The sequence below is a fragment of the Scomber scombrus genome, chromosome 18, assembly GCF_963691925.1.
Source record: "Scomber scombrus chromosome 18, fScoSco1.1, whole genome shotgun sequence".
Classification (NCBI taxonomy): Eukaryota; Metazoa; Chordata; class Actinopteri; order Scombriformes; family Scombridae; genus Scomber; species Scomber scombrus.
In genome coordinates this window covers 5,730,221-5,757,381 of record NC_084987.1, presented here as the reverse complement: position 1 = coordinate 5,757,381, position 27,161 = coordinate 5,730,221, and the positions used below count along the sequence as shown (strand labels likewise).

Below are 27,161 nucleotides of genomic sequence, written 5' to 3'. Positions count from 1 at the left end.
ATGTCGGGGGACTGGGATGAAGACCTGTGTAAGAAGGCGCTGGTGTTGGTGGAGGAGCTGTGCTTTCGCTCCCCAAGAGGTTACAGCCAGAATGAACGCTGCGAGGAATTCAGCTACCTGTTGAGAGGGCGCAACAGACAGCCGGACACAGGTAACCGACACACCTGGGGCTTCTCACAAGTGGTTTTGCATTCATACATCAAGACTGATTGACAGGATGAAGAAAGCTTTTGTCACATTTGTTCTCAAAACATTCAATAATAAAAACCCACAACCTCACCCTGCCTTACAGCAATATCAGTAGTTCAGGTGTAATATTTCTTTCAGTTTAACTGTGCAATACATTTTTTCATTTTAAAATCTGTGCAGCATCAATATCAAACTCAGGTATAATATCATAACACCAATATTCCTCTCAACATACGGTTACTATTTTTGAAATTGTTCATATTACTTGCTTTACTGCTTGCTCTTTCTAGTTCGGCTATCCACGCTGGAAAATTCCCCATTGTGGGACTAATAAAAGATTATCTTATCTTGTCTCAAAATCTACCAAAATCTACCCTTGTGGTGTCGAAGAATCACCCTTTTAGACTTGAAAGGCGGCGTGTAAAATTTGGAAGTTTCCTCCTTCACACGAAAACAGATGCTGTCGTCAGCTCGAATCCATGCTAGTTTAAATCTGCTCCAAAGATAACAAGCTCTCTTGGTGGAAAAAAGCATCTCAAACATCTCCTGTGGAATAAACAGCTCCTCTGCTGTGCATCCAACTGCTAAATGTTCAAAAACTACTACATTTGGCGTCGTTTTTTTTGGATTTAATGTATTCAAGCAGACCGCAGCTGCTGCAATTCTGTGAAGGAGGGAAGTACGAACTTAACAGACATCCTTCATGCCTGCAGGGGGTAAGCCTTTGATACTGAAAAGATTTTGGGTATTGCTGAAAGGAACTGATCACCCACTCAAAAAGAGGCTCTTGTATTCCATGATGGTCTAAATGAGGCTTACACAATGTCAGGAACAAAACACTTGGCAGACATCTGATGCTTAAAATGTTTGGTGTGTGTTTGCAGTGAAGTTTTTAACATCCTGAATATTGACACAAAATATTGTGTTTCAAGAGCTTAAACAGAACATTTCATCTCAGCTGCAGACACACAGAGCATCATGACATATGTTAAACTTTGAGAAATGTGAATGTTAAAAAGAGTGCTCATGTTTAAAGATGGTTAGAGGTACTGTGCACTCAGAACAACAAACCATGAAATATTCATCAGCTAGATTGAAATGGCTACAGTACAAGTCCATCCCATTTCTTTTTACGAGCCCCAAAAGAGTCCCAGTAAAATCCCACTATTGTTATCTTAGAACTGGTTTACTTTTTTTTTTTTTTTTTACCAAACCAAATAGGTGCACCATGCAGCGCTGTGGATAATGTGGGTTCTCATTGAAGCATTCGGAAGTGCAATGTTATGCAGATTAGCTTGGATATTTGTGGCTCAGTGTAGATTAGCCTGGATTAGCTACGTGTTGCCTCTGGAGATTAAGATGGCTCTGCGAAGAAATGTCATGCCATGGTTTGAGGCATTGGCCCCCTCGCTTACCAGCTGTGATTTTTCGGTGTTTGCTGATGGAAGTCTCCGAAGCCCCTCCGAGGACCATGACCGCCAAAAGCTGTCAGCGAATGGCTTGTGTAAGCAGCAGAGATGTGTTTGATCTGGAGCAATGTACGGCTCCCAGTGGGCTTGCATCAGCTGCCTGATTGACAGGGAGTCTCAGTCCCTCTTCACGGTGCACTTCAGAGGCCTCCTACCCACCCACCTACCCGCTCTCGCTTACTCGCTTTTTATGCTTTGTGGATTAGTGGTGGATCTTTGGCAGGATCAGTGCTCAGGAAGGTACAGCAACTGCCCTAAAGAGAGACAAATGGAGGAGAGTGGTTTGGCCCCTGACCGTCGCCGTACACGTTTGATCACAGCCGTGTCTTATCAGCGCATCCTGATCTGCCAACCACACACCACCTACTCCTTTGCCTCCTCGCTTTGTTTTTTCCCCTCCAGATCAATACATTAACCTTTCTCATCCTTAAAAACCCCTCCCCTCTTTAGGTTTCGCTCTAAATCATTGTCAGCTCGTTTTCCACCATCTCTCTGTTTCCCCAGCACCTTCTCTCTCTCTCTCTCTCTCTCTCTCTCTCTCTCTCTCTCTCTCTCTCTCTCTCTCTCTCTCTCTCTATCATTGCCTCTTTTGGTTTCTACTCTTTAGCAAACATGGCATACTAGTTGCATTGACTTTATCAATCCTGCGTCCTCCCTTTCTTCCTCCTCCTCCTCCTGAAAACGAAAAGAGGGGGTATACACCCAGTCAGCTCATATGTCTGTTTCAACATGTGCACCAATCTTTTTTCAATGCTCTCCCTCTATCTATCCCAGTCCTGCAGGCCATTTTGTGGTTTCGATTGTTTCTTTTCTCCCCCTTTTCATCCACCTTAATGACTACTGTCCTTTTTTCTTGATGTTTTCTACCTCGTCCCATCTTCCTTTACTGTCCTACCTTCCTTTGCCCTCCTTTCCTCTCTTCCCCTCCATCACTTTTCCCTCCCTGTCTCCTGTTCACCATCGTCATGCTCTCTCTTGCTCTCTCTCTCTGTGCATCTCCTTCTTCTTCACCCCCCCTTCTCCCTTTTCATCCCTTGTTCCTCACATACCATCCCTCCTTGTTCTCCACTGCGACAGATCGATGGCCCCCTCGCCTACCCCCCCATCCCCACCTCAGCGGCCCCCCAATCATATCTTTTGAACAAGTGCTGATTAATGACATACACAGACTGATGAATAATTCACCGAAGAGAGCGTGCGAGGAGTGGAGAGAGAGGCAAGACAGGCGGGAGAGGAGAGGAGAGGAGAGGCAAGACAGGCGGGAGAGGAGAGGAGAGGAGAGGAGAGGAGAGGAGAGGAGAGGCAAGACAGGCGAGAGAAGAGAAGAGAGGAGAGGACAGGAGAGGAGAGACGGTAGGGGAAGGTATAGGGGTGAGGAACAAAGAGACGTTCGCTGAGGAGAGGAATAACGTGAAAGCATGCAGAGGCAGACAGCATGGGGGGAAAAGAAATAACAGCGAGGAATGAGGGGTGTTTGAGGGGATTATATAGAGGAGAGAGTGAAAGACAAAAAGAGGCAGCTGGGCGGGTGGAGACATAAGGCAAGCCGAATTCCAGAAGATGCACCCTAGGGCCGAAGGATTGGCTACTGTTGTCTTGTTTTTTTACTCATTTGCTCTCAGTCTTGTTGTCAGCCTGTTACAGATACTTTTGTGTGATTTAACAGTGTTTATGTCTTTGTCATGTTCATAAAGACACTCTGAAGTGGCATAAATTGAAGGGAAAAGGGGGTTAAAGATGGGGAATGCCTTTTGTGTGGGTCTTGAATGAATGTGAGGTTGGGGGCTTTGGGAAACATTTCTCTCTGACGGGGGAGACAGGAAGGATTGTTAATTGGTGGCCCTCCGGTCTGGATGGAGACCGAGATGACAAGTGGCAAAACCTCCAGTTAGACGCTGCAACGTGGGGGGAATATACTCTGCACACTATATCGTAATGAGTCTTCTCGGTCTACTTACAAATCATGAATATTCATGGTAAGGGCTCAGGGCCTGTATTTAATTGTGGGCTCTGATTGGTCCTTTTGTCAAGATAGTCATCAGACCAAAACATGCTATTTATAAAAAGACTTCAAATGGTTCAGGATAATTATAAATATTCATTGTATATTTAGTCTATTTATTTATAAATATTCATGGTATATTTATAGGGTATTTACAAATTTATGAATTCATCACAAATTTACGTATCATAGGCTCTGACACGTGCGGTTGTGCGCTAAACAGATCTTCAAAAGTTCCCAGAAAGCTTGTGTCGACTCTCTTTTTATTCCCTACTCTCTGTGACGGAGGCTGTTGGTGGAACTGTCCGGCAGTCTGGTGCTGAAACGGCCTTTTCTTGTATTCTGTACAGTTTTTCATTCGGATGAGTCATACTCCACCCTACACACACACACACAGACACATAAACACATACACACACACACACACACACACACAGACACACACACACACACACACACACACACACACACACACACACACCAACCCCTCAGAAACAATCCTTGAGCCGTCACAGATTAAAAAGCTCATAACCATGAGGAAATGCGTGATGACATTGCATAGAGACATCACAGTGGGTGTTGGTGTTTCCTTTTTTTTTTCTTCTTCTTTTTAAAAAAAATTTATTTGCCCTCCCCTCCCATCCCCTTCTCTCCCCTTCTCCTCTTTTTTCTCCCCTGAGTATATCCTCTCTCAGCCAGCGTTTGCCCCCATTTTAAGCTCAGGATTCAAATGTAGGATATGAGCTTCGGGGTCTGGTTGCATATCAATTTATGCCTTCAGCAGGTTCGCTCTCCTGCTTTTCATGATGTGTGATTTGTCGATGTTGTGGTGATGCTGACGATGGTGTGTGTGTATGTGCGTGTGTGTGTTTGTGTGTGTGTGTATGGATGAGGTAGTATGGGTTGTGTTGATTGCAAAGTGGGAACTGTTCTGATTTGTAAGGCATGTGTATAATGTGTTAAGGTGAAAATATAGGACTTGTTGAAAGTACCATTTTCTTTATACTGTCTTACATACTTTTTGTGATTTTCTGTAATTTATACACTGTAATAGTGTCAGATGTCTATAGTGAAAGATCCCAAACTTGAAATGAATGTATGTAAAAATGCTCCCTGATGGTTAAAAGCCTCCTCTGAATGTGACATCATCTTCCCCATTGATCAGGCATCAGGTTATTAACGCATGTCCACAAACAGCTGTCCATTTCTAGCCCTTATTGCTGATGTTTTTCATCTTAGACACATTCATACTTTGCATCCGATTCAGGCTCAAACATGAACCGATCTATTTAAAAAGTTCATAATCCATATAAAGAATATGAAAATGAAGCAACTACTACTTGTACCAATTCCTACTGTGTGTTAATGTAAACCTGGAAATTAACATTATTATAAACCATGTAGCGGTGAGGTCGTATATTACAATCAACCCCCCCCCCCCCCCTTCCAAGTGTGTAGGAGAACTTATAGTGGCCGTGAGACTTAGAATACAAAAGGCCCACTTTAGAGCCAGTAGTCAAGCCAGAGTTACTGTAGAAACATGGCAGAGTCCTTTAAAAAGAGACATGCTTCTTTCTATTTATTGACAGACTATACAATGATGGAGTTGTGGCTGCTTTCTGTTTGCTCTGTTTTTCCTCCCTTTACCTCTCTGTTTTTCTTCTCCTCTGTAGAGATCTCTGTCAGTCTGCTGTCAGTCATCGTGACATTCTGCGGCATCGTCCTCCTCTCCGTATCCCTCTTCGTCTCCTGGAAGCTCTGCTGGCTGCCATGGCGGGACAAGGAGGGCGGAGGCCTGAGCCTGACGTCGGGGTTGCTGCCAGGAAGCGCCGGCGTCGGAAACCTCGGAGGCGCCGGGGGATCGTCGCTCTTACCCCCGCTGCTGCAGAGGAAAGAGGGCCACTCCTCCTCCTCGCTCTACCCAACTCTGGGCCAGCAGGGTCAGCATCACCCCCATTTCTCCGACCTGGTGGGGCTGGAGAGGGGGGAGGTCGGAGCTGTGGTCGGAGGGCCGCACGAGCCCCAGGAGCCCTCCTACCTGGATATGGACTCCTACCCTAACAATGCTGGTGAGAGAAGGCACAATAAATGGTTAAAGTTTTATCTTTAGACACTCTTAATCCCAGTCTGACTGGAAAAGTAATGTAATGCCTCGGATAATAACGTCTCATTTAAATATACTCACAGAGCTCTGAATTTAATACATTTCCCTTCATCTGTGCTGCACCTGTGCGATGAAGGCTGACCATTATTGGACACGAGTGGGTTTTCTCTCAGTAATGCTGTATTGAAAGATTATTACCTTTTCATTTTATTGGCTTTGAAGTTTGTTAGTTATAGAGTAGTAAAATTTACAAAAAGGTACACTTGACTGCGAGATGGAAATTTTAATTACAACAAATATCTGCTACATTTTTTATTAAAGGATTAATTTGTTCATTTCTTAAAGCCGCATTAACTTATTTTGGCAAAACTATGCAGGGAAACTTTTGGAAAGACTGTTGTTATGGCCTGCGTTGCCAGATTTGCACGATAAATTCACCGGCTGTACGATGGATGATCAATAATGCCAAAAGCCTCATAATATAAAATCATTTGATCATCTTGTGACACTAAGTTTTAGTAATTGTAATCAGTCTACAGGCTATGTTAGTTTAGTTTATTAAAACAGTAAAATATGGATACTACGTCTTCTTATGCATCTCTTCTAGCTTGTTATTTTTCTAGCCAATCATGTTTGTTGTGATGATGAATTTGACTCATGAGCATGTCCGTTGCAAGAGTTTGCACGAAAGATAACTTTTCCTGCTGCACTCATGTGAAAAAAGTAAAGAAAATTAGTTATTTATTCATTGAACAGCTTTGCTTTTGTTCTCAGTGTTGGGACGGTCCCGAAAGACTGCCCTCTTCCACACTTCATATCAATATGTTAGGAGTATGTGGCTAGATTTGTAGGTGGTGTGATACCTTAACATTTCCCATCTGGCAAAGCTGTTTATGGCCAACATCTTAGCAAACAGTTGCTAAGATGACAGCAGATAGCAATTATCCAACAGGAGTCATATTTTGACCAGCTAAGAAATAGAAGTCAAACATTCATTTTTTTTCTTTTAGTTTTGGTCTCGTCAAACTCCTTAAACCATTAAAAGTATTTATAGTAGCTGCAAAATCCTCAACCTTTTCCACTAGTTAGTTTTTATCAGAGCTTATTTGCAGAAAACTGCAGCCTGCTACTGTTGGAAATTGGGTTTATTAGAGCAGTGAGACTAAACCAAACAGTTAATGTGCAATGGATCCAAAACAATGAGCTGAGAAGCTTCCTGGAGCTGCAGAGTATTATATAAAAAATATTAATTAATGCAGCCTCAAGATCCTCTGTGGAAAACTGGTAAAGGTGAAGTCGTTTCAACTAAAAATAAGGAGGAAATGTAATGATAAGTGGAAGTAGAAACAGCTCTGGAAGCAGCTGTGGGTGACTTTGTGTGTACTTTCTGTGCTGTGAATACTCTGGCTGTCATTACCAGTGCAGGTAATTTATCATTATTTACAGTCAAATGTTTGCTGGCTACCTCTTCCTCTTTCACTACTCTGTGTTGCATGCTATTCATGCTGGCTCATGTTCTGCTAAGGGGAGTCTGCTCATTTCTTCCCTCCTCTCTCAGCCAATAAATCACTGCCTGTTAAATCAATGTGATACAATCAATGCAATCAATGATGCCGACCCCTGAGTAACAGAAAAAAAAACATTGCTCTTAGCTCCAGTGTAATGACTGACGACGCAGCAGCACAACCAAATGAGACACGTGAGTCATTGAGGCTTGTTGTGTCGTCTTTTCCGTCATGTTAGGAACTCTGAAGCTGAGTCAGACGTCTCCAGATGTTCCCAACTCAGAGGGTGGAGCCCATCCACAAAAAGACCTGCCCAACGCTCATTCCCAGCAGCAGGTCACTGCACGGTCAGTACCCAGTGGTGTGTGTGCATTTATCATTTAAGACTACTAAATGCCAGTTGTGTGCTTTTTTTTCTCTCCGTGTAATGGTGAATGAAAACAAGAATGAACTTTAATCTGCAGTTAGCAAACATTAAAGGAAAATCAACTGGAAAAAACATGATTTAAAATTAGGGGGAAAAAGACAAAGGCTCCACCTGGTAAAATGTTTTTCTGAGCACACTGATAAAGACTATATTAGTTACATGATGTGAGCTTTAATCTTCCTTTCCTCTAATGAAGCCGTTTGAGGTCTTTAAAAGCAAAAAAACGTTTTTGACTTTGTTGTGAACGTCTTCATGAAGCTTCATCTTGAAAAGTATTTTTTAACTGAGGCTGATTAATAACGGATTTATCCAAAATGCAGGTACACATTTAAATTCTACAAATACAGAAAACACCCTCACGACACAGTATTATAACATTTTTAACAGATATTCTTGGTGGTTTCCTCTCCAGAAACACCATCATCACACATCTAGCCCTTGTTTTATAACACTTACTATGATGCATGCAAGTGTAAAAAGGTGTGTAAACTCTTATGCAAATAAATAAAATAAAAAAGCGAGTAAACTGAATTTAGATGTTTTACCCACCACTGCATCTCTGATTAAGCTTACAGAATCACACTGCTGCATAGTAACTTGTTTTTCTAGCGCATGTGTCCGTGTGCATATGCGTGTTTGTGCACTTCACTTAATATTCACGCTCTGAGCTGAGATACTGTATGTGTCTGTTTAGGCCCAAGCCCATGACTCACCAGCTCTCCAGTCCTGATTTCCATGGCGAAGAGAAGGAGCAGGTAACCTGCATTGGGCAGATCAAACCGGAGCTCTACAGACCCAAGGGCGACACGGGTGAGGGCAAACAGGGCGACAACTGCGGCAAGATCAGCTTCCTCCTGCGCTATGCCTTCAAGTAAGTTTACACCAAAAACAGCTCTGTCAGTGTCCTCTTTGATAAAAAAAATACACACAATTACTGACACAGTCATTTTAAAGATGTAAAGTTTAACTGTATACAATGAGAGCACTACATCACCAGCAGCTCAGACAAGATGCTGCATCAGTGTCTGTGTCGAGCTCCATATTGACTTGCTGTCTGTAAAAACTGCTCGCTCTCTGCTTTCATCAAAATACAAAACTTATTTACTTCATTTATTTCTTTGGAGCTGGATTCACCAAACAACACCACGTTATTCAGGACATTACATATCAGTCATCGCTCGGTGTCTTCACAGTTAAAGCTGAAAGAGATGTGGCGGAATTTTACTATACAGGACACGTTTTTTACGGTTTCTGCAATCATTCCTCCTTATCATATTGACTGTCAGGAACTCTGTTCCTAAAGGGATTTGTGTGTCCACAGTTCTCATTCTATCTAAAGTTCAGCGGATGTTAATATGAAGCTTCAGCAGTCTTGCATTAGACGCATCAAGTGGGGATCCTCCAGTCTTTTTAACATGAAATTCCCTCTTTGTGCTACTGTTCCCCCCTCTGCAGCTTAGCGAGGAAACACTGTATGGGGAAACACAAAGAGGGAATTTTATACTAGAGTAAGTTTGGGGGATACCCACTTGATTTGTTCAGCTTCAACTGAATTTAAGAATATATTACAGACAGAAACAGGACTATGGATTTTGCCCTCTATCACTTACATCAAAATTGTTTTAGGAAGGAATTTCTTCAGAGACAGTTTGGACAGGGGGAATGATTACAGCCACTAATAACGCTTCCACTTCCAATGTACATATGGGCATTTGACTATTGGTTTAAGATAGGCTTGAAATAATATGAGCCTATCCTTTAACTCCAAAAAGAAAGAAAGCTTCTGCATGTTGTGAAATCTTGTGATGGCAGTGCACAGTTTGCACAACCTGAACATTGTTTGATGACTGCAACGCTGCGTCGGACTACCACAGTATACTTTTTTTGTATGTCTCCTCTAAGTCTGTTTTTTTTGCACCTTTTTTTGATGTGCTGTTCTTCAAACACAACGTTGCAGGGCTGCAAACAGATACTGGTTTGCTGAATTTCTTCATGGCACAGAACAGAGAGAGAGAGAGAGAGAGAGAGAGAGAGAGAGAGAGAGAGATTGTGCGCTTCTTGGGAAAATATCTTTCAGCATGTTTATCCTCTTCAAAAAAAACAAAAAAAACCCTCAAAAAACTCAAGTGGAAAACTGAATTTGTGACAGCGAGCGTTGGATTTTCCATGTGAGAAAACAAACAAACAGCTAACATACCACCAGCATGAGATGTGAGAGGTTTCCAGCTGTCTTTGACTGTGGTCTTGTTGGTTTGCAGTAATCATATAATAACATTGAATATTAATTATTAAAATGAAGAAATTCGCCCTATTAGATGACAAATCAGCATCTGTGTCTTTTTATGTACTGGGTGGCACAGATTGCTGTAGCTACTTTCATTTTGCTCTCGTGGACAAGCCTCTGTTGAATATTCTCTGCTGGAGAATTTGACCTCAAATTAAGATTAAGATTTAGATTTAGATTTCTTTATTGTAATTTCTCAGTACTCACATGCATTGAAATTAAGTTGATCATCTGCCATTTGACACGTCCTATACACACACACACATGGGAGCAGTGAGCAGCCGCAGTGCACTGCCAGGGAATCAGTTCTTTTTGCCAGTGCCTTGGTCAGGAGGACTGACAGGGGTATTGACCCTAATATACATGTCTTTGATGTAGTATGTATGAAGTTTGTAATTGGTAGGGGCCATGCTGTGAGGATTGGGGTGACAGGAGCGTGCGTGTATGAATTTGTGTGTGTGTGTGTGTGCACTGTAAGTCTGACAGGGATTGTGCAGCTCGTCATCTGTGGCTCGGCTGGCAGCCCCCCCCACCCCCACCCCCCCGTTTCTGCCTGGCCCCGACATGTAGAAACATTACAACGGAGCGAAAGTGCTGATGGTCAGAAAAGAAAAGGAGCGAGAGGCCGATTCAGTCATGAATTATATATGGTGAGCCACTTTAAACAGCAGCCCCTGTCAACACATAATAACACCAGACTGTGTTATAGCCTGAGTTACAGATACAGAGAATTAGCAAGGGAGCTGGACAGAGAGGGAGGTTAATGATGAAAACTATTCACGTGTCCCTTTCCCCCCATTTATGAAGTCACAAGATAATTTATGTCGCGCTGTAGTCGTCTGTCAGTACACTGAAGGGAAATTGTTTTAGTGAGACCGGTAGGGGAGAGGATGTGACTGAAGAATAAAGAAGATAGGTTTGAGATGTAGCTGCACATGAGAGTGTGAGCCATATGTGTGTGTGTGTGTGTAGATACATGCGGCGAGGTGTGTTAGCACCGAAGCTGTGATAAGATTGGTATGTTAATGTGTGAGACCCCGCTGTGTGGAGTGTAACAGTCAGAACAACAATGTCAATCTTCCTCAGATCCTCTGGGAAAGGCATTTCTATTGACAATCCCATTAAAAGCTGACACATTTCCACTGTGGGAATAACAGCTAGCTCTCAGGCATTGTCTGCCAGGGATAAGGCCGTGAATTCTGCTCTCTGCTGGAGCAGTAATAGGTATATTCTCTGCAGCATGCCTCAGGGATTGTGTAAAAACCTTGGTTCTGGATGAGGCTCATGTATTGTTCTGTAATAAGACACGTGAGCATCTGAAAAAAAAACCTGAAACCTTTTTCCTCGTGACAAACAACAAATGCAGGAAAAATTCATGATGATTACAGAGATGCTTTTTTTTTTGTTTTTGTGCTCAAGCTTTCTGTCATTTCCCAATTACTGTAGTACATCTGAGCTTTGTGGTGAACTAGATTGGTTAATCACAGTGACTGCAGAGTCTCTACCATCAACACTGCACAACATCATACTGGATTAAACATCATTAGATACATATTTGAATTGGTCAGGGTTTTCTTGTTAAAATGTTTATGTGGCTGCGCTGGAAATGTAATTTCCTACAGCAATTTGCCTTGTATATCATCTCCCTGATTTGATGTGATTGCAGGGTGGGCATGTTTATCCGATTGCCTTAATTGGATGTGATTCAGAGGTAAACACGTGTTCTCATTGGCCACAGTTGTATTGTATTGTCTACAAGCATGTTTTATTTGCGATCGGTACACGTGGACAGAAGACGTTACAACCTCCGGGGTCACTGTTGGCGTTCGCCCTGCTGTCCTTCCTCACCCCCAAAGTTCACGCTGTTCTCCTAAAGCAGCTAATGAAGTGCTGACACACTGGTTAACAAGGGGAGACACTGTCTAACGAGGTCTGATTAAAGGCCTCCGAGCCGACTTCATCTGGTAATTAAATACATAATAAACGGCGCATGAGACGTAGCCATGACTATGGATGGAGCACTCGAATGTAAAGACGTGTGCATCCGTGTGCTCGCTGGTCGTCATGCTTGAATATTTGTGTGTCCTGCTACAGCACTTACATGTGCATTTGTAAGTGTGTACAGTGAATCTGCTTGGTTTATTGATATACGGGTCAATAATGCTATTTTAGGAGCAACGTTGCTGTTATCGTACCTATAAATGCTACATTTTCTATATCTTTAAATTTCTAACATCCAGAAAAATGCAATAAAAGGGAGCAATTATATAACCTTATAAATTTGGCATTTCATTTTTGTCGCTGAAATAGCACCTTGAGCGTGGGACACTAAACCTCTAAAGCCCCAATCTCATTTTTTGACCACATACAAACATTAAATATTCACATACATAATTGATTAGCCTGACTTGTGTTTGCTGATGTTGAAAATATGTGCCTGTTTCACACAGCGATGCTTACACATAATGTTGATGTAAACAAACCTTTAGCAGCACCAGGGAACAAAATGAACTCCAGCTGTAGTCTTAATTTGAGTCCCTGTGTTAAAAGACATTTAAATTATTTAGGGGTGACTTGGGAGAACTGACATATTACAGATTGTGCCTTTAAATATATGAATCTATATAGCTAAAATACTTGAAATAGTAGCAATCAGTCATTGGGAAAAGATGATTTATAGCACTATAACACTTGCAATTGTTATTATTTATTAATTGTTTATATTTACTATTAATTCGACTAATATTATATCTGAGACTGTGCATGCATTGATAAAACCAAACTGTCAAGCAGTTATTTTCAATGTATCGGAGAGACTTCAAAAATCTCTCAAAATCCCAACAGATATTTGTTCATTTTTATATAATTGCTGTGGAAAGAAATCTCTGTAATCAATGTAGAAAAGTAAAGAAACAACGTCCGTTAAGACATAGCTCTCAAACATGATCAATACTTTAATGGTTGGAAGAGTTACAAGCTGCCAGATTTGTCTCTAATTAGCAGCATTTTACACAAAACATAGGAAATACTTTAAAAAAACATGTATTGTATGATTTTGACTGACAGTTTGTGGTCCCGAGGCGTTATTTGCTATTTATAGAATGTATTGGTATTCAGGTTGTTGGATTCTGTCTCTTTCCCCTTTTTCTCTTTGTTATATTAACGCCCAGATCACGGAGTGCCTGTAGATTTCACACAGTGTCATTTTTGAGCATGCACTTCAATAAAATGATGGATATTAAAATAAGTAAAGACAGGAAGAAGAATGAGGCTTTTGTTTCATGTTTCATCTTTCATCTATTGAGTTGAATCAAAACGCTCCATTAGAGACAGTTAAAATCAAAATGAGACGCAATCAGTTCCGTTGTTAGTTAGTTAATCAATTAGTCAGTTAGTTAGTTGGTCAGTCAGTCAGTTAGTTAGCTAGTAAGTTAGTTACTTACTTAGCTACTTAGTTAGTTACTTAGTTAATCAATTAGTTAGTTAGTTAGTTAGTTAGTTACTTACTTAGTTACTTAGTTACTTAGTTAGTTAGTTACTTGGCTACTTAGTTAATCAATTAGTTAGTTATTTACTTAGTTACTTAGTTAGTTACTTAGTTAATTAGTTAGTTAGTTAGTTACTTAATTACTTAGTTACTTAGTTAGTTAATCAATAAGTTAGTTAGTTAGTTACTTAGTTACTTAGTTACTTAGTTACTTAGTTACTTAGTTAGTTACTTAGTTAATCAATTAGTTAGTTAGTTACTTAGTTAGTTACTTTGTTAGTTACTTTGTTAGTTACTTAGTTACTTAGTTAGTTACTTAGTTAATTAGTTAGTTAGTTACTTAATTACTTAGTTAGTTAATCAATAAGTTAGTTAGTTAGTTAGTTACTTAATTACTTAGTTACTTAGTTAGTTAATCAATAAGTTAGTTAGTTAGTTAGTTAGTTAGTTAGTTAGTTAGTTAGTTAGTTAGTTAGTTAGTTAGTTAGTTAGTTAGTAGACACCAAAATACAGCTGCAGTGGTGAAACATCTGGTCAAACATATATATAGATGGGCTGGACAATATATATATATTATATTAATATTGTGATATGACACTTAATATCATCTTATATTCTGGATATCATAACATCATGATATATCTTTCTTGGTTTTAAAGACTGTCTGCGTTACAGTAAAGTGACCAAACTGTTCTAGCTGTTCTATTATTTGTCTTTACCGACTTAGTCATTAAATCCATATTACTGATGATTATCAATCAAAAATCTACATCCTACAATATCAATAAAGAGGTATTAGGGTCCATATCGCCCGTCCCTAACAAAAACATCACTTCATACATTACATTGCAAACAAATAACTTTGTCTTCTTGTGCCAGGCTCTTCAAATAAAATCATCCAAAAATGTTCCCTATGAAACACAGCTCACGTTTGAAAAAAAAAGAAAGATAAATCATCCGGAAAAAAATAATCAGATATTAAGGACATTTCACTAAATAGCGTAGCCATTAAATCATCATATAATGAGCAATAAAACTCACAAAGCAAACAGTCTTTTCTCTTCGGGGATGGCAGTAAACCTTCCTTTTTCTATAACTAACAGGACTGTAACTGAATGTCACCGAGCACACACAGATCTTTTTTGGAGCTTCGCACAGTCGCTATTTTTCATCACAGACTTCAACAGACTTTGTACATCAGGAACAGTTTGTGCAAGGCATCGTGAATTTTACACCGTAATCTGTTTTGGAAAGTAAAAAAAAAAAAAATCATACAAGATATCAGGGCAGCGTGTCCATGCAAAATGTCACAATTTAAAAAAAAATCTTTTCTCGAGAGCTGCTTGCTATTCAGTCATATTCACAAGCTGAATCATCCCACATTTATATCTGACAGTTGGTGGTTTCCCGTCTCATATCACCACTAAAGACTTTTATTAAATCCAAATTGTAGGGTTGATATCTTACGCTGCACTGTGACTTTTTATTCTCCTGTCTGACTCTATTTAAGCTTAATTTTATTTCCAATTTAACACTTTTAACCGTATTTAAATGTCACTTTTGCCATGTGTTGCTTACCTTTCCTTGCCTAACCTGGTGTCTGTTTATGAACTCAGAGGTTTTTAATCAGCAGTTAATATGAAAATGTAGATTAAACACGCAAACAAACATGTTCCGATGTTGATAACGCTGACATTCGAAGGCTGGTATCAGCTCGCGTGGATTAATTCTTTATTTGTGTGTGTGTGTGTGTTTGGATTTTGTTGGTATCTGCTATTCATCAGCAGCTGTTTATATGTGTGTCCCCAAACTGACTGTAGACTAAACAGCACTGCGTTAAAGATTATTAATGAGCTCGGCTTGGCTAGACACTCTGTCACTGGTTGTACATCTGTGCTCACTGTGCTTACATTTGACATCGCTGATAGTGCAACCATGATACAGCTGCAGGGATGACACACACACACACACAGAGAGAGAGACACACACACACACTGTATTCAGGCTGTGTCTTACCCCACAGTGTGAACAAAACCTGCACAGGTCTGAGCTGATCCTGTCTTGAGCTCACATGGATGATTTATGTAAATGTGTGCGACCCCTGCCTTTCTTTATGTGAAAGTCTGATGCTATATTTGCTCTGTATAATATGAATGTGTGTGTGTGTGTGTGTGTGTGTGTGTGTGTGTGTGTGTGTGTGTGTGTGTGTGTGTGTGTGTGTTCTGTGTCTTAGCACGGAGCAGTTGGTGGTGAAGATCCTGAAAGCTCTGGATCTGCCAGCAAAGGACGCCAACGGCTTCTCAGACCCGTATGTGAAGATCTACCTACTGCCAGACAGGAAGAAGAAATTCCAGACCAAGGTGCATCCCGCTTCTTCTACACCAGACTTTAAATCCTCGGTGGCAAACTTTAATCTTAAAGGATAGGTTCACAATTTCTCAAGTCTGCCTTAAAACAATAGTTAGATGCCCTAATGAGCACTTACACATGTTTTTCTTGCTGTAATCAGTCTTCTTCCTTCCTTCCTTCCTTCCTTCCTTCCTTCCTTCCTTCCTTCCTTCCTTCCTTCCTTCCTTCCTTCCTTCCTTCCTTCCTTCCCTCCTTCCTTCCTTCCTTCATCATGCACTTTTTATCCTGAAAATCAAACACTTGTGCACATGCAAGGCAACAAAAAGGCAGTATTAGGGCAGTTAAAGTGAAATAAGTGAATTAAATATAGAGTTCAAATGGTGAATACTCACATAAGATATCAGAAAAGATAAAGATAAAATACATAAATTGAACAGAAAGGTTAAGAATAAAAAACAGTACATGTATGAGTGAGGAGTGGGAGCTCTGGATGTGTGGAGGTTGAGGAAGAATGTGTTGGATTTGTGCATTAAAGGTAAATATGGTGATGGTTTATGTAGAATCCATTATATATTGCTGAGAAAGTATCTGTCCAAAGTGTTTCCATAAAATGTGGGTAGTAAATTTGTGTAATTTGCACTTTGAATGTAAGTGATGGGGGACACGGTCCACAATCCTCCTTCGGTTTGAAATGTATTTAAAGGTTGAGGCTAATGTGAAGCTTCAGCCATCGAAATGAGTCAAAGTTACAATCTTTTTAGTGTGTCACGATGCTTCACAAAGAGGGAATTATATAAGAAAGAGACTGTAACTGTGGAAGATGTCCACTTAATGTCTAATTCAGAGTGCTGAAGCTTCATATTATCATCGAATATACTTTTAAATACGTCTTTTTTACTCAAATCAAGAGGACTGAACACAGCAAGAAAAGCCTCTTTCAGTGTTCATACATGCACAAGACTATTGTTTTTATTATCCTTAAATTCAGTGGAAACAAACACATTTAAAAGATGATCAGCTCTGATTTGGTGATTTTCCTCGTGCCTATTTCTGCTGCTCTGATGACCCTGCGTCCTCATGGGGAATCATCACAGATTCGCTAATGTAATCTAATCTAATCTGGGACATAATTTATTCAACATAATGTGCTCCAGACTATTACAGAGTACTCCTACTCAGCTTCTGTGTGTTATTCTGTCGTTTGAGGACAGTTGAGTCAATATGTGAGTACATTTCAGGACGCTCTGTACCAGGAAGTGCACCCTTAGCCCTAAAAAAAAACCTTCCTCCCCTCTAATTTATTCTCAGTGGAGAAGCTCAAGACCTATGAGCTCAGCCGTCTCACAAAAAGTGAGTTGTAGCTCTCTGTTTTCACATCCAAAAATATCATCAGGGGTTTGAGTTTTTTTACAGTGTTGGGTGAGAAATTGTGAAGTTGAAAAGGGTCCGAATGGACTGTAGAGACAGGAAAGTATGAAAAGTATGATTTCAGTGACAATGAAGCTGTGTCAGTTTGAAATTTGTCCCTTTTGGTTTCCCCCCCTTTTGTGTGACTGTCTCCTGTATATCACAAAAGCCCCTTCAGCTGTTGAAAAGCGTGAATGCTTCAGTCATTTGCATAATACTGCTCCTCTTTTGTTTAGAGTGTGCGATTGTTTAATTTCAATCACATCCTCATTAACATTGAATTTTTTACACCACTCATATTCTGCCACGCTTTTATCCCCCCCAAGCTAATTTCAGATGGAAAAAAACCAGACGAGTCACCTACGAGTCAGCGGTACAGCTTTGAATTTCTGGTTTTCCAACTGCGCAGCATCTCCATCAGCTGCATGCTTAATCCAAAGCTAACAAGTAATCATCAAGTGCCAATAAGCCAGAGTGACAGACCCACTCATGCAGCGACAAAAGTTGGATTTGGAAAATCGAGTGTGTGTCACATTTTAATTATCACCGGCTTTATTGCGTGGCGGCGTTTATATCAAATGCTTTCATAGCAAATAAATCCCAACAGTGAATCAACAAATAGTATAAAAATTTTTTTTTTTTTATTGGAGTTGAAATGAGATTGAAGACAAATTTCCAAAAGCCGTCTGCAATGTGTTAACATATGATGAGCAGGAAATTACAATTGATCTCTTTCCATCAGGCTGCAGTCTCCGATTTGAAATAATCTGTTTTTGTTTGACTTGTTATTAATGTGACGGATGGAAGAGGTAGAGAACACAACACAACACACACACACACACACACACACACACACACACACACACACACACACACAGTCACATGAGAAATCTGTTGTGAGCATTGCAAGAAAATAACTCCTCTTGCACCTTTTGTATGTGTTCGGGAACAAAATATTGAGTGTTATATTTAGTTTTAGGTCTATTTCATTTCTGCAGCTTCAATTTGAGTTCTCATCCCAAAAGAAAAGGTGAAATTCACTTTCGTCCCTCCGGCTGAGGAGCAAGGTCAGCCAGTGAGGTTAATTATCTTGCTCAAAGACATCTTGGCGAGATATGTCTCCGTCCTTTTCAGGCTCATCCTCACCAGAAAAACAACAGGATTGGTCTAAAATTCAGGCTGGCAAAAATGACCTATAGTTACATTTACGTCATAGTGATTACAACCCAGGGAGGTGACACAGCTCAGGTGACGTCAATATAAGGTGACTTGAGATGAGGTGGTTTTGCCTCATTAGTCGGAGGCAGGTTGGCTGGATGGCTTGAGGGCAAAAAGCAGACTTTGCTGTTAGCTTCTCACCTCCAACCTAAGCCTAATGCTTCCAACTGCGAGTCAGGACATCGTGGTGTTTACCGTTGCCAATGACGATGAAGGTTCTATAACTTTAAGGATGTCAAATGATCATTTTAACCCAAATCATGCTCCATCAGTACATTTAAAAGCAAGTTTAAAAGGTCTTTAAAAAGCTTCTCTTCTATTGTATATGATGTGCTATCATGTGTCCTGTGTGTTTCTGGCTTTGTACTGTTTCTTATTGTGCTGTAATATGTTTTAAAATGGACTTACTGAAAGGACTTGCAGATGAAAACATGCTATAAGCTCTGATACAGTACATCACATGGTAGCATTTATATTTGACACTGTGCATGGTCCCAATAAACAAATTATTATTACTATCTTAACCCTTAACTTAATGTTTTTTTGTGCCTAAATCCAACCGGAGCTTAACCACAGCGTTGTCACCCCATAAAGCATCATTATTTTAACAGTAATTTGTTTTGGAGAGCAGCACATTATGATCAGTGGGTCGTGCTGGAGTGCATTTCTACAGTAAATAAATAGCGTAAATGTAATTTTAGACGTATACTGTCATTTAATTATGAGGGTGCGTTGCTCATTTTTGAAGGAATGCAGATCAATTTAAAATACTGAGTCATGACATGGCTTTTCCCTGCTTTCAGTATAATGTGATTCATCCTACAGGCAGTTAATCAAAGCTTTTATATTCACTGCTACAAACATCAAGTCTCTGGTAGCTCTTCTTTGAGGGGAAAAAAAACATTTGGTTCACAGGAAATGATTTCTTTTATGTTTCCAATTTGTTTGGGATAAAAAAGAAGAGCTTGGTGGTTTTGAAGGAGCAGAAAACAGGAGAGAAAAAAAAGAGGGGAGAAAATACCACTTACTGAAACTCAAACTTAAATCAGAGGGAAAAGATTCAGTACTGTACATGCTGGCGAAAGTCAAGTGATCCTTGGCAAGCACACAAACAACACAGCAGCAGGAGCTCAGTGTTTAAGATGCTTTTACTAAAACAAGACTCCGTACGATCCTGTAGGGAAAAAAGGATCCTGTAGGTCAAAGCCTTGAAAGCAAATCAACCGAATCTTTTTGCCTGTCAGCACTACAGCGCTGTTTTCACACATGTAACTTTTGCATTGATGGTTTACGTCTGAGATCTCAGATAAAAGCTACGAGACAAATGGAAAAATCCGGCTCCACTTACTGTTATGTTGAAGACACGTCCAGAATCCTTGGTATCTACTCTGCTGGAGTGAGGAAATAGAGTTGTACCTTGTGAATCAGATTAGAAATGTCCTGTTATGTGCAGCAGATGGCATATTTCTCATACCAAGAAAAAATACAACATTCTTTGAGTATTCTGAACGTGTCTTCAAAACAGCATGAAATAGTTGTCAAGAAAAATGTCTGGGTTTTTTATTTTTTTATTTTTTTTTAAATCTTGTTTGAATTGATCTTTGAGAAAAAGCTTGTCTCTATATCTGTAACTGGAATCACCACTGTAAAAGACTCAATTGTAAAAACTGTGTTTACATGAAGGCTCGGCTTTAAAAAAAAAAAAAAAAAGAAATACATTCAAGCTTCTTGTCTCTTTTCTCTCTCAGGTCCACAGAAAGACCCTGAACCCAGTGTTCAACGAGACGTTTCAATTTGGCGTGCCGCTGAATGAGCTACATTCCAGGAAGCTTCATTTCTCTGTCTACGACTTCGACCGCTTCTCCAGACACGACCTGATTGGCCAGGTAGTGGTGGACAACCTGCTGGACTTCAGCGAGGGCAGCGGGGACAAACCTGTCTGGAGGGACATCGTGGAGGGCACCGCGGTAAGGACAACGCTCAGTCGCTGCAGACATCAACCCCCGAAATAATCGCATTCAAATGGAGAAGATGTGCACGTTCGATTAGATTAGAATAGATGAAATTTCAATGAGCCTTGTGATGATGTGCGGCCGTTGCAGCTGCAAATTATAGGCCGAAGCGGGGGAAATAGGATTGAATCAGGAATTGAGCATATCAAACATGACACAGGTGACACTTTCAATTCTAGTAGAGAAGTAGAAATCCATGCATTATTGGTGTGAAAATGAATTGGGAATATAGGCAAGAAGAAAAATAAATGAGACAAGTGTAAACACAAAATACAAACATCATAAGGGAGTGTGAATCCAAATGATAAATGCAACAAGATACTTGCATGCAAAACTGCTCATATTATAGTTTGTTTCATTTAACCCTTGTGTTGTCCTCGAGTCAAGGAAGGAAGGGAGGAAGAAGGAAGGGAGGAAGGAGGGATGGAAGGGAGGAAGAAGGAAGGAAAGGAGGGAAGGAGGGAGGAAGGAAGGAAAGAAAGGAGGAAGGAAGGGAGGAAGAAGGAAGGAAGGGAGGAAGGAGGAAGAAGGAAGGAAAGGAGGAAGGATGGAAGGGTGGAAGAAGGAAGGAAAGGAGGAAGAAGGAAGGAAAGGAGGGAGGGAGGAAGGAAGGGAGGAAAGGAAAGAAGTGAGGGAGGAAGGAAAGGAACGAATGAAGGATGGAGGAAAGAAGGACGGAAGGAAGGAAGGAGGGAGGGAGAGAGGGAGAAAGGAAAAGAAGAAGGGAGGAAGGAAAGAAAGAAGGAAGAAAGAGGTATGGAGAAAAGAGAGAATGAAGGAGGGAGGAAGGAAATGAGGAAGGAAAGGAAGGAAGGGAGGAAAGAAGGAACAGTCAAAACAGATGGGGTCAATTTGACCCTGGAGTACGACACGAAGGTTAAAAATGTAATCCACATGCAGGTTTTGATGTGTCACGTTGTAGGAAAGGTGACTCTGTGCATTATTGTGTGTTGTGTACCATTGTATCATATGACACAGAGACAATGCACAGAAATGGTGCAGATTGGAAAAAGCATAGATTCATTCAGAGTCCGGTAATGTGAGACAAATGGCTCAGGATAGTTTAAATAGATTACTGGAAAGGTACCGCTGGTCACATCCAAATTTTTTTATCAAGCGGTGTTCAAGTAGATTTATATGAAATATTCATAGAAGGCTATTAGCAAATTAGACCGAGCAAAGTCTTAAAAAATCTTTGGCATGGACCACAGGCGGCAAGAAGATCAGTAGATGAGAGAGGAGGGAGAGATATAAAAAGCCTGAAGAATCGTCACCTCTACTTAACACTTTCCTCCACTCGGGGACATCGACAGATTGGCATATGATTCATTTACAGTGACGGCGCTCCCCCTCCGCCTAAACACTCTGCCCGTCCACATTAGGACACCTGCCATCAACGGGCATCTGCCACAGATGTAGCTCTTTTTTTTTGGCCACAGTCAATCATAACAAACTAAAGTCTATCTGTCTGTTAGTGTTCTTCCTGTCTCACTCTGTGTTTGTGTGTAAGCACAGCGGCCCCGCTCCATTACTGATCCTTGTTTGTGTTTGTGTGTGTGTGTGTGTGTGTGTGTGTGTGTATGTGTGGTGGCTTACAGGAGAAAGCTGATCTCGGGGAGCTTAATTTCTCGCTGTGTTACCTGCCCACTGCAGGCAGGCTCACTGCTACAGTCATCAAGGCCACCAACCTCAAAGCCATGGACCTGACTGGCTTCTCAGGTAAGGGATTAACACACATAGCAGTCTGTCTGAAAACTCATTTAAGGAAAAAATATGACCGAAAACAGCTTTAAAGGGGGGTGTATCATGCAGATTTCCATGTCTATATTTATATTCTGGGGCTCTACTGGAATATCTTTGCATGATTTACAGTTCAAAAAGCTCCTTATTCATTTTATGCTGGCTCTTTATACAGTCCTTCAGTTCCGCCTCTGTCTGAAACAGGCTGTTTTTTTAAGACCCACTCTCCTTCTACGATAGTCGGATTTCACTTCTTTTTCCTGTTCAGTACTGGAATTGGTTCAATGCTTCGAGCTGAAGTCTGATATGAAATATGAGAGTGGACAACATGAACAACCAGTGGTACAACTTTAGTAACAAAGGCTGCAGAACTGACAGCCATTTATGACGTCATTTGCATAATCTGGTCTCATCATGAGGAGGAAGTAGAGGTAAATATTGCACAAACATGGCCCTCGCTTTTGATTTTCAGGGAGCACTTTGCACACATTCACCCCAAGTTTTGGACCTTTAACCCTTTGTAGGTCTGCTGTGGTAGAGGTAGAGGTAGAGGAAAAACTAAATCTATTTAACCCAAACTTTTTGAGCAATCTTTACCACTTGTATGAGGTAGAGGCTAGATACAGGTTGTGCTAGTGTAGAAAAACGAAGAATAACACAAATCACTGCTGACATAAGAGATCCTGCTGGAGACATTTGTGAAGTCGAGTTTCATTTTTTCACCTTGTACACAAACAGAATGAGTCCCTAGCATGTTTTTACATTTTTTGGAACAAATGAGGTCTGTAGAGGTCTGTAGAGGTCTGTAGAGGTCTGTAGAGGGCTGTAAAACCTCCAACCAAATGTTGTCATGTTTTTTTTTAAATAGCACTTTCTTGGTGTTGTGTCTAACCATATTGTATTAACCATATTTAACATTGACATCTGACATCCAAACAAAACCAACAAAAAAACCTGATATGTCCCCTTTAACACCATCTGAAAAAGAAACTGCTACTAGTGATGTATTTTGCTTTCTTGGGTGCTTTTAGGCTGATACATTCTGACTGAAGACATATAATGTTTGGGCCATTGAGAGACATTTTTCATAAAGAAAAAACATTAACACTGAAACATGGGGCCAGTTCTTCAGAAGAAAAGAGTCAGCAGAGTTATCATTTAGCACCAAATAAACAGACAGAGGTTTCTCATTCAGAATCAGCCTCAGTAGACAAGAGATGCTGCAGTTTGTTTGAGGGTCGTGATCTCTCTTGTTAAATGCTCAATTTGTATTTGTATTACCTATTATCGAATCTGTTGCTTCTACTCTCATTATCATTACCGTTTGCTCCTTTTGTAACATTATGAGATGAAGGAGAATTGAGAAAAGCTTTTTAAAGTGAAAGTACGAAAAAGTAAATTACCTTTAATATTGTTGTAAATTATTACTGAAATGCACCAAACATCACCAGATGAATAATTTCTTACTGCGGAAGGGATTTTCAGGGTAGATTTTTTTTAACTTATAGAAGTAGAAGTAGAGTTTATACATAATAAATATTTCACCTGAAGCTGTAAAGTATTTTAAAATTTAACAAACAACAACAACCAGTAAAGAAAAATGTCACAATGTGTTTTGTTTCAAGCAGAATCACCTTCAGCCGTAACATCAGTCCTGTCAAAGCGAGAAGCAGAAAGGAGGAAATAGAAAGATTGCTTTACTCATGAGAACAATATCAAGAGATGTGATTGCTAACGCTCATATTGAATTAACAAAAGGCATTTTATTCATCGGTTATCCCTCACTTAAAGACGTGATGATTGCACCGGCAATGCCCTCTCCCATTAAATGAGATCTCAAATGATAATGGCCACACGCAGTTATTATTGCCGGAGTGACCCCAGGATGATTGCAGCGCCTGAAAGATGCTTAAAAATGCAGCAAAAAACTAGGAGTCGTGAGTGTGTGCGTCTGTGTGTGTGTGTGTGTGTGTGTGTGTGTGTGTGTGTGTGTGTGTGTGTGTGTCTCCCCTGGATGCTGTCACCGAGCTTGCACATGTTGAATGGATAACCGAAGTGATTCAACCTGTGCTGCTTTTTCTCCTTTTGTGTTCTTAATCCAGCTTTGCCAAGGTGACTTGATTTTCATGCCTTTTATGTGTTACAGACACGGATACCTGTGAGCATAATACCGAACAGCGTTTGCAGGAGTCCCCTCTTATCTTTCTCTCTCTGCTTCCTCCCCCTCGTTCTCTCGTTCTCCCGCTCCTCTTTCTTCTTCGCTGCTTTCGCTGCCTCTCATCCCACCTCTATCACTTCCTCCTATTTCCTTCTACATCCTTCCCTGCCTCATTTTCCCTCTCCCTCTCCTTCCTTCCCTGTCATTCTCTCTCTGTCTCTTTCTCTCTCTACGTGTCTCCTTCAGACCCGTACGTGAAGGCCTCTCTGATAAGTGACGGGCGCAGGCTAAAAAAGAGGAAGACCTCCATTAAGAAGAACACACTGAATCCCACGTACAACGAGGCGCTGGTGTTTGACATTCCCAATGAAAACATAGAAAGTGTATCCATCATCATCGCAGTGATGGACTATGACTGGTGAGGAAGCTGAGCTGTTATTATATTGTAACCCTGGGGGGGCTTTAAGAAGGAGCCGATCATTACTGTGAAGTGCACTGTTTATTGAACGCGTGTTCGCACATGCAGCGCGATGTTTGCTGTTGCTTTTTGGGCTATCACATCTTTGACGGTGTTGCGCCTGTGTCGAACACGACGAAGGCCCCTCATGAGTCAGCCTCCTGGTGGACGTCCCCTGTTTTACATAGGCGGGCACCTCATGAATAAGCATGATTTATGCTAATGGTGAAGGAAGAAGTGTAAACCTGCCAGTGTTTTTTTTTTTTTTTTTTTTTTTGCTGTCTGCCGCTCGCAGCAACACTTGGCTGGCTGATGTGTTTGTGTATAGACGCACAACCACCCTATTATGTAGTCTGCCCTCCATTTGGCATCTCCAGTGTGCTTTTGTATGTTTGTGCTCGTGCCTGCTCCCCCGCTGACAACAAGCTTTTATAAAGGCCCGTGTGTGTATTTGTGAGCTGCTATTCAATATCCTTCCTCCGCCGCTGTACTCTTTTCCCAGTACTCAAGGTTGATAAATGAGACTCTCTCTGTCTGTATCTTACAAGCCCTGTCTCCCTCTCTCTCTCTCCCTCCTATATTATATCCCTGCTCCCCCCCCCCCCCACACACCTCCCCTGTCTGCTCTCTGCTCTACTCACTCTCTCTCTCTCTCTGTCTCTCTTGTCCTTGCTCCCATCCCTCCATCCCTCGCTGCGTGTCAGTATTGGTCATAACGAGGTTATAGGGATGTGTCGTGTGGGCAGCGAAGCTGAAGGTCCTGGGAGGGAGCACTGGGCAGCCATGCTGGCCAATCCACGCAAACCAATAGAGCACTGGCATCAGCTTGTGGAGGTAATGTGCATATAATCATGTGTGGTCATGTGTGTACGAGCGTGACTATGTTTGTGCATGTGTGTGTGTGTGTGCGTGAGGTGCATCTATGTGGCATGAGTACAATGTCATAGAAAATGTGTGTTATATTTAGTTCCTCTGTTGGTGCTAGGCTTGATGACTAAAAACAATTATTTGAAGTATAGAGGTAGCTGAGCATGTGGTCCTTGGTTTGGAAAGGGTGGGATTGAAGCACAGTGTGAAGGAGAATGATATAAAGCTTCTGACATAGATAGGAGTTATTAATAAGACTAGTTGAGCTAGTTGTGGCAGTGGCGTTCAGATTAAACTGCATATGGAGCCAGTGTAAGTATAAGGTAGCCTGGGCAGATACAGTGTAGATGTAAGGCCAGGTCTGTTCTTTGCTTCGGGGAGAGAGTGGAGTCACCTGTCAGAGGACTCAGTAGATTTATGACAGCACAGTCTGATACCCACTACCTACTTCTACGGCAATGCTCGTTCAACTTTCAGCACATTTTCTTATGTGAGCTGAAAACTTACTTTTTTCCTCCACCACTGAGTATGGTTATAATAATAATGGCAGTGGTAGTGGTACTGTAGTGTGAAGGTTGGTCTATACGCCATCCGAAAGACATGTCAGATGGTAGAATAGCTTCAGAAACCAATCCCCCCTAAGTCTTTCTGACGTTAGATTTGGCCAGTTATGTCCAACCATTTCTGTAACTTTCTCAAAACCAGCTCACAAAATATGATGGGTTTTAAAAAATCTGCACAGAATACATCATCTTTTATCATTATACCCTGAAAATTCTCTCTCAAGCCCCTTTTTTTTCTTCTTCTTCTTTCTTTACGCAACTATTTCTGTCACTTTTCATGTGAACAGCCAAGTGCAACGCTATGAACGCCTTGCAGGAGAGACAGTCTGAAATTGTGCACCATTATCCCCGTATTATAACAATACTGTTCAGTATAACTATAAACTCATTCAGCTTCTAACAAAAAGGCTTCTTGTGGAGCATAACCTGGCTTTAACAGTAGGCTAGTAGAGTAGATAATGAACACAGTAATGTTAAGAAATTAATTTTATTATACTTCAGTGACTATATAAAGTGGTTCTTTTCGTCGTGAAGATTTAACATGAGCAAATTCTCCTTTTTTTTTCATTGCAGGAAAAAGCAATCGGTACGTTTGTGTCAAAGAGTGCAACAACACCCTCCCCTAAGCCGAACATCGTGGTGGACAGTCCTCACTCTGATTAAAACTGTGAGCCTCTTCTGGTTTTATATCTTATTTTTCTACCAGCATGCTTTCATATATACTGTGGGAAGGTTTTCTAGATAGCAATGTATTAGAATTGGGTCCATCATTATTCTACAAACAAGCCAGTACCTTTTTTTTTAAATTGTTTTATTTCTGCAAGTAAACAGAGCTCACTATAAATAAAGTATAGTACACATCCACATTCTCTGCAGCATGTGCTCTCAAGTCAGATTTACACAGAAAAACTGGTCGATTCTTT

At 40.8% G+C, this 27,161-nt stretch overlaps 1 protein-coding gene across 1 annotated transcript; it reads left to right on the top strand.

Annotated features, from left to right (window-relative positions):
* syt3 (synaptotagmin III) lies at positions 1–26,901 on the top strand. The gene is made up of 10 exons (XM_062438899.1): positions 1–151; positions 5,334–5,729; positions 7,508–7,616; positions 8,391–8,567; positions 15,701–15,827; positions 20,190–20,408; positions 22,052–22,172; positions 24,598–24,769; positions 25,513–25,642; positions 26,812–26,901. Exons 1-10 carry the CDS (start codon positions 1–3, stop codon positions 26,899–26,901), a joined length of 1,692 nt encoding a protein of 563 aa, XP_062294883.1.
* Positions 26,902–27,161: the final 260 nt, after the last annotated feature.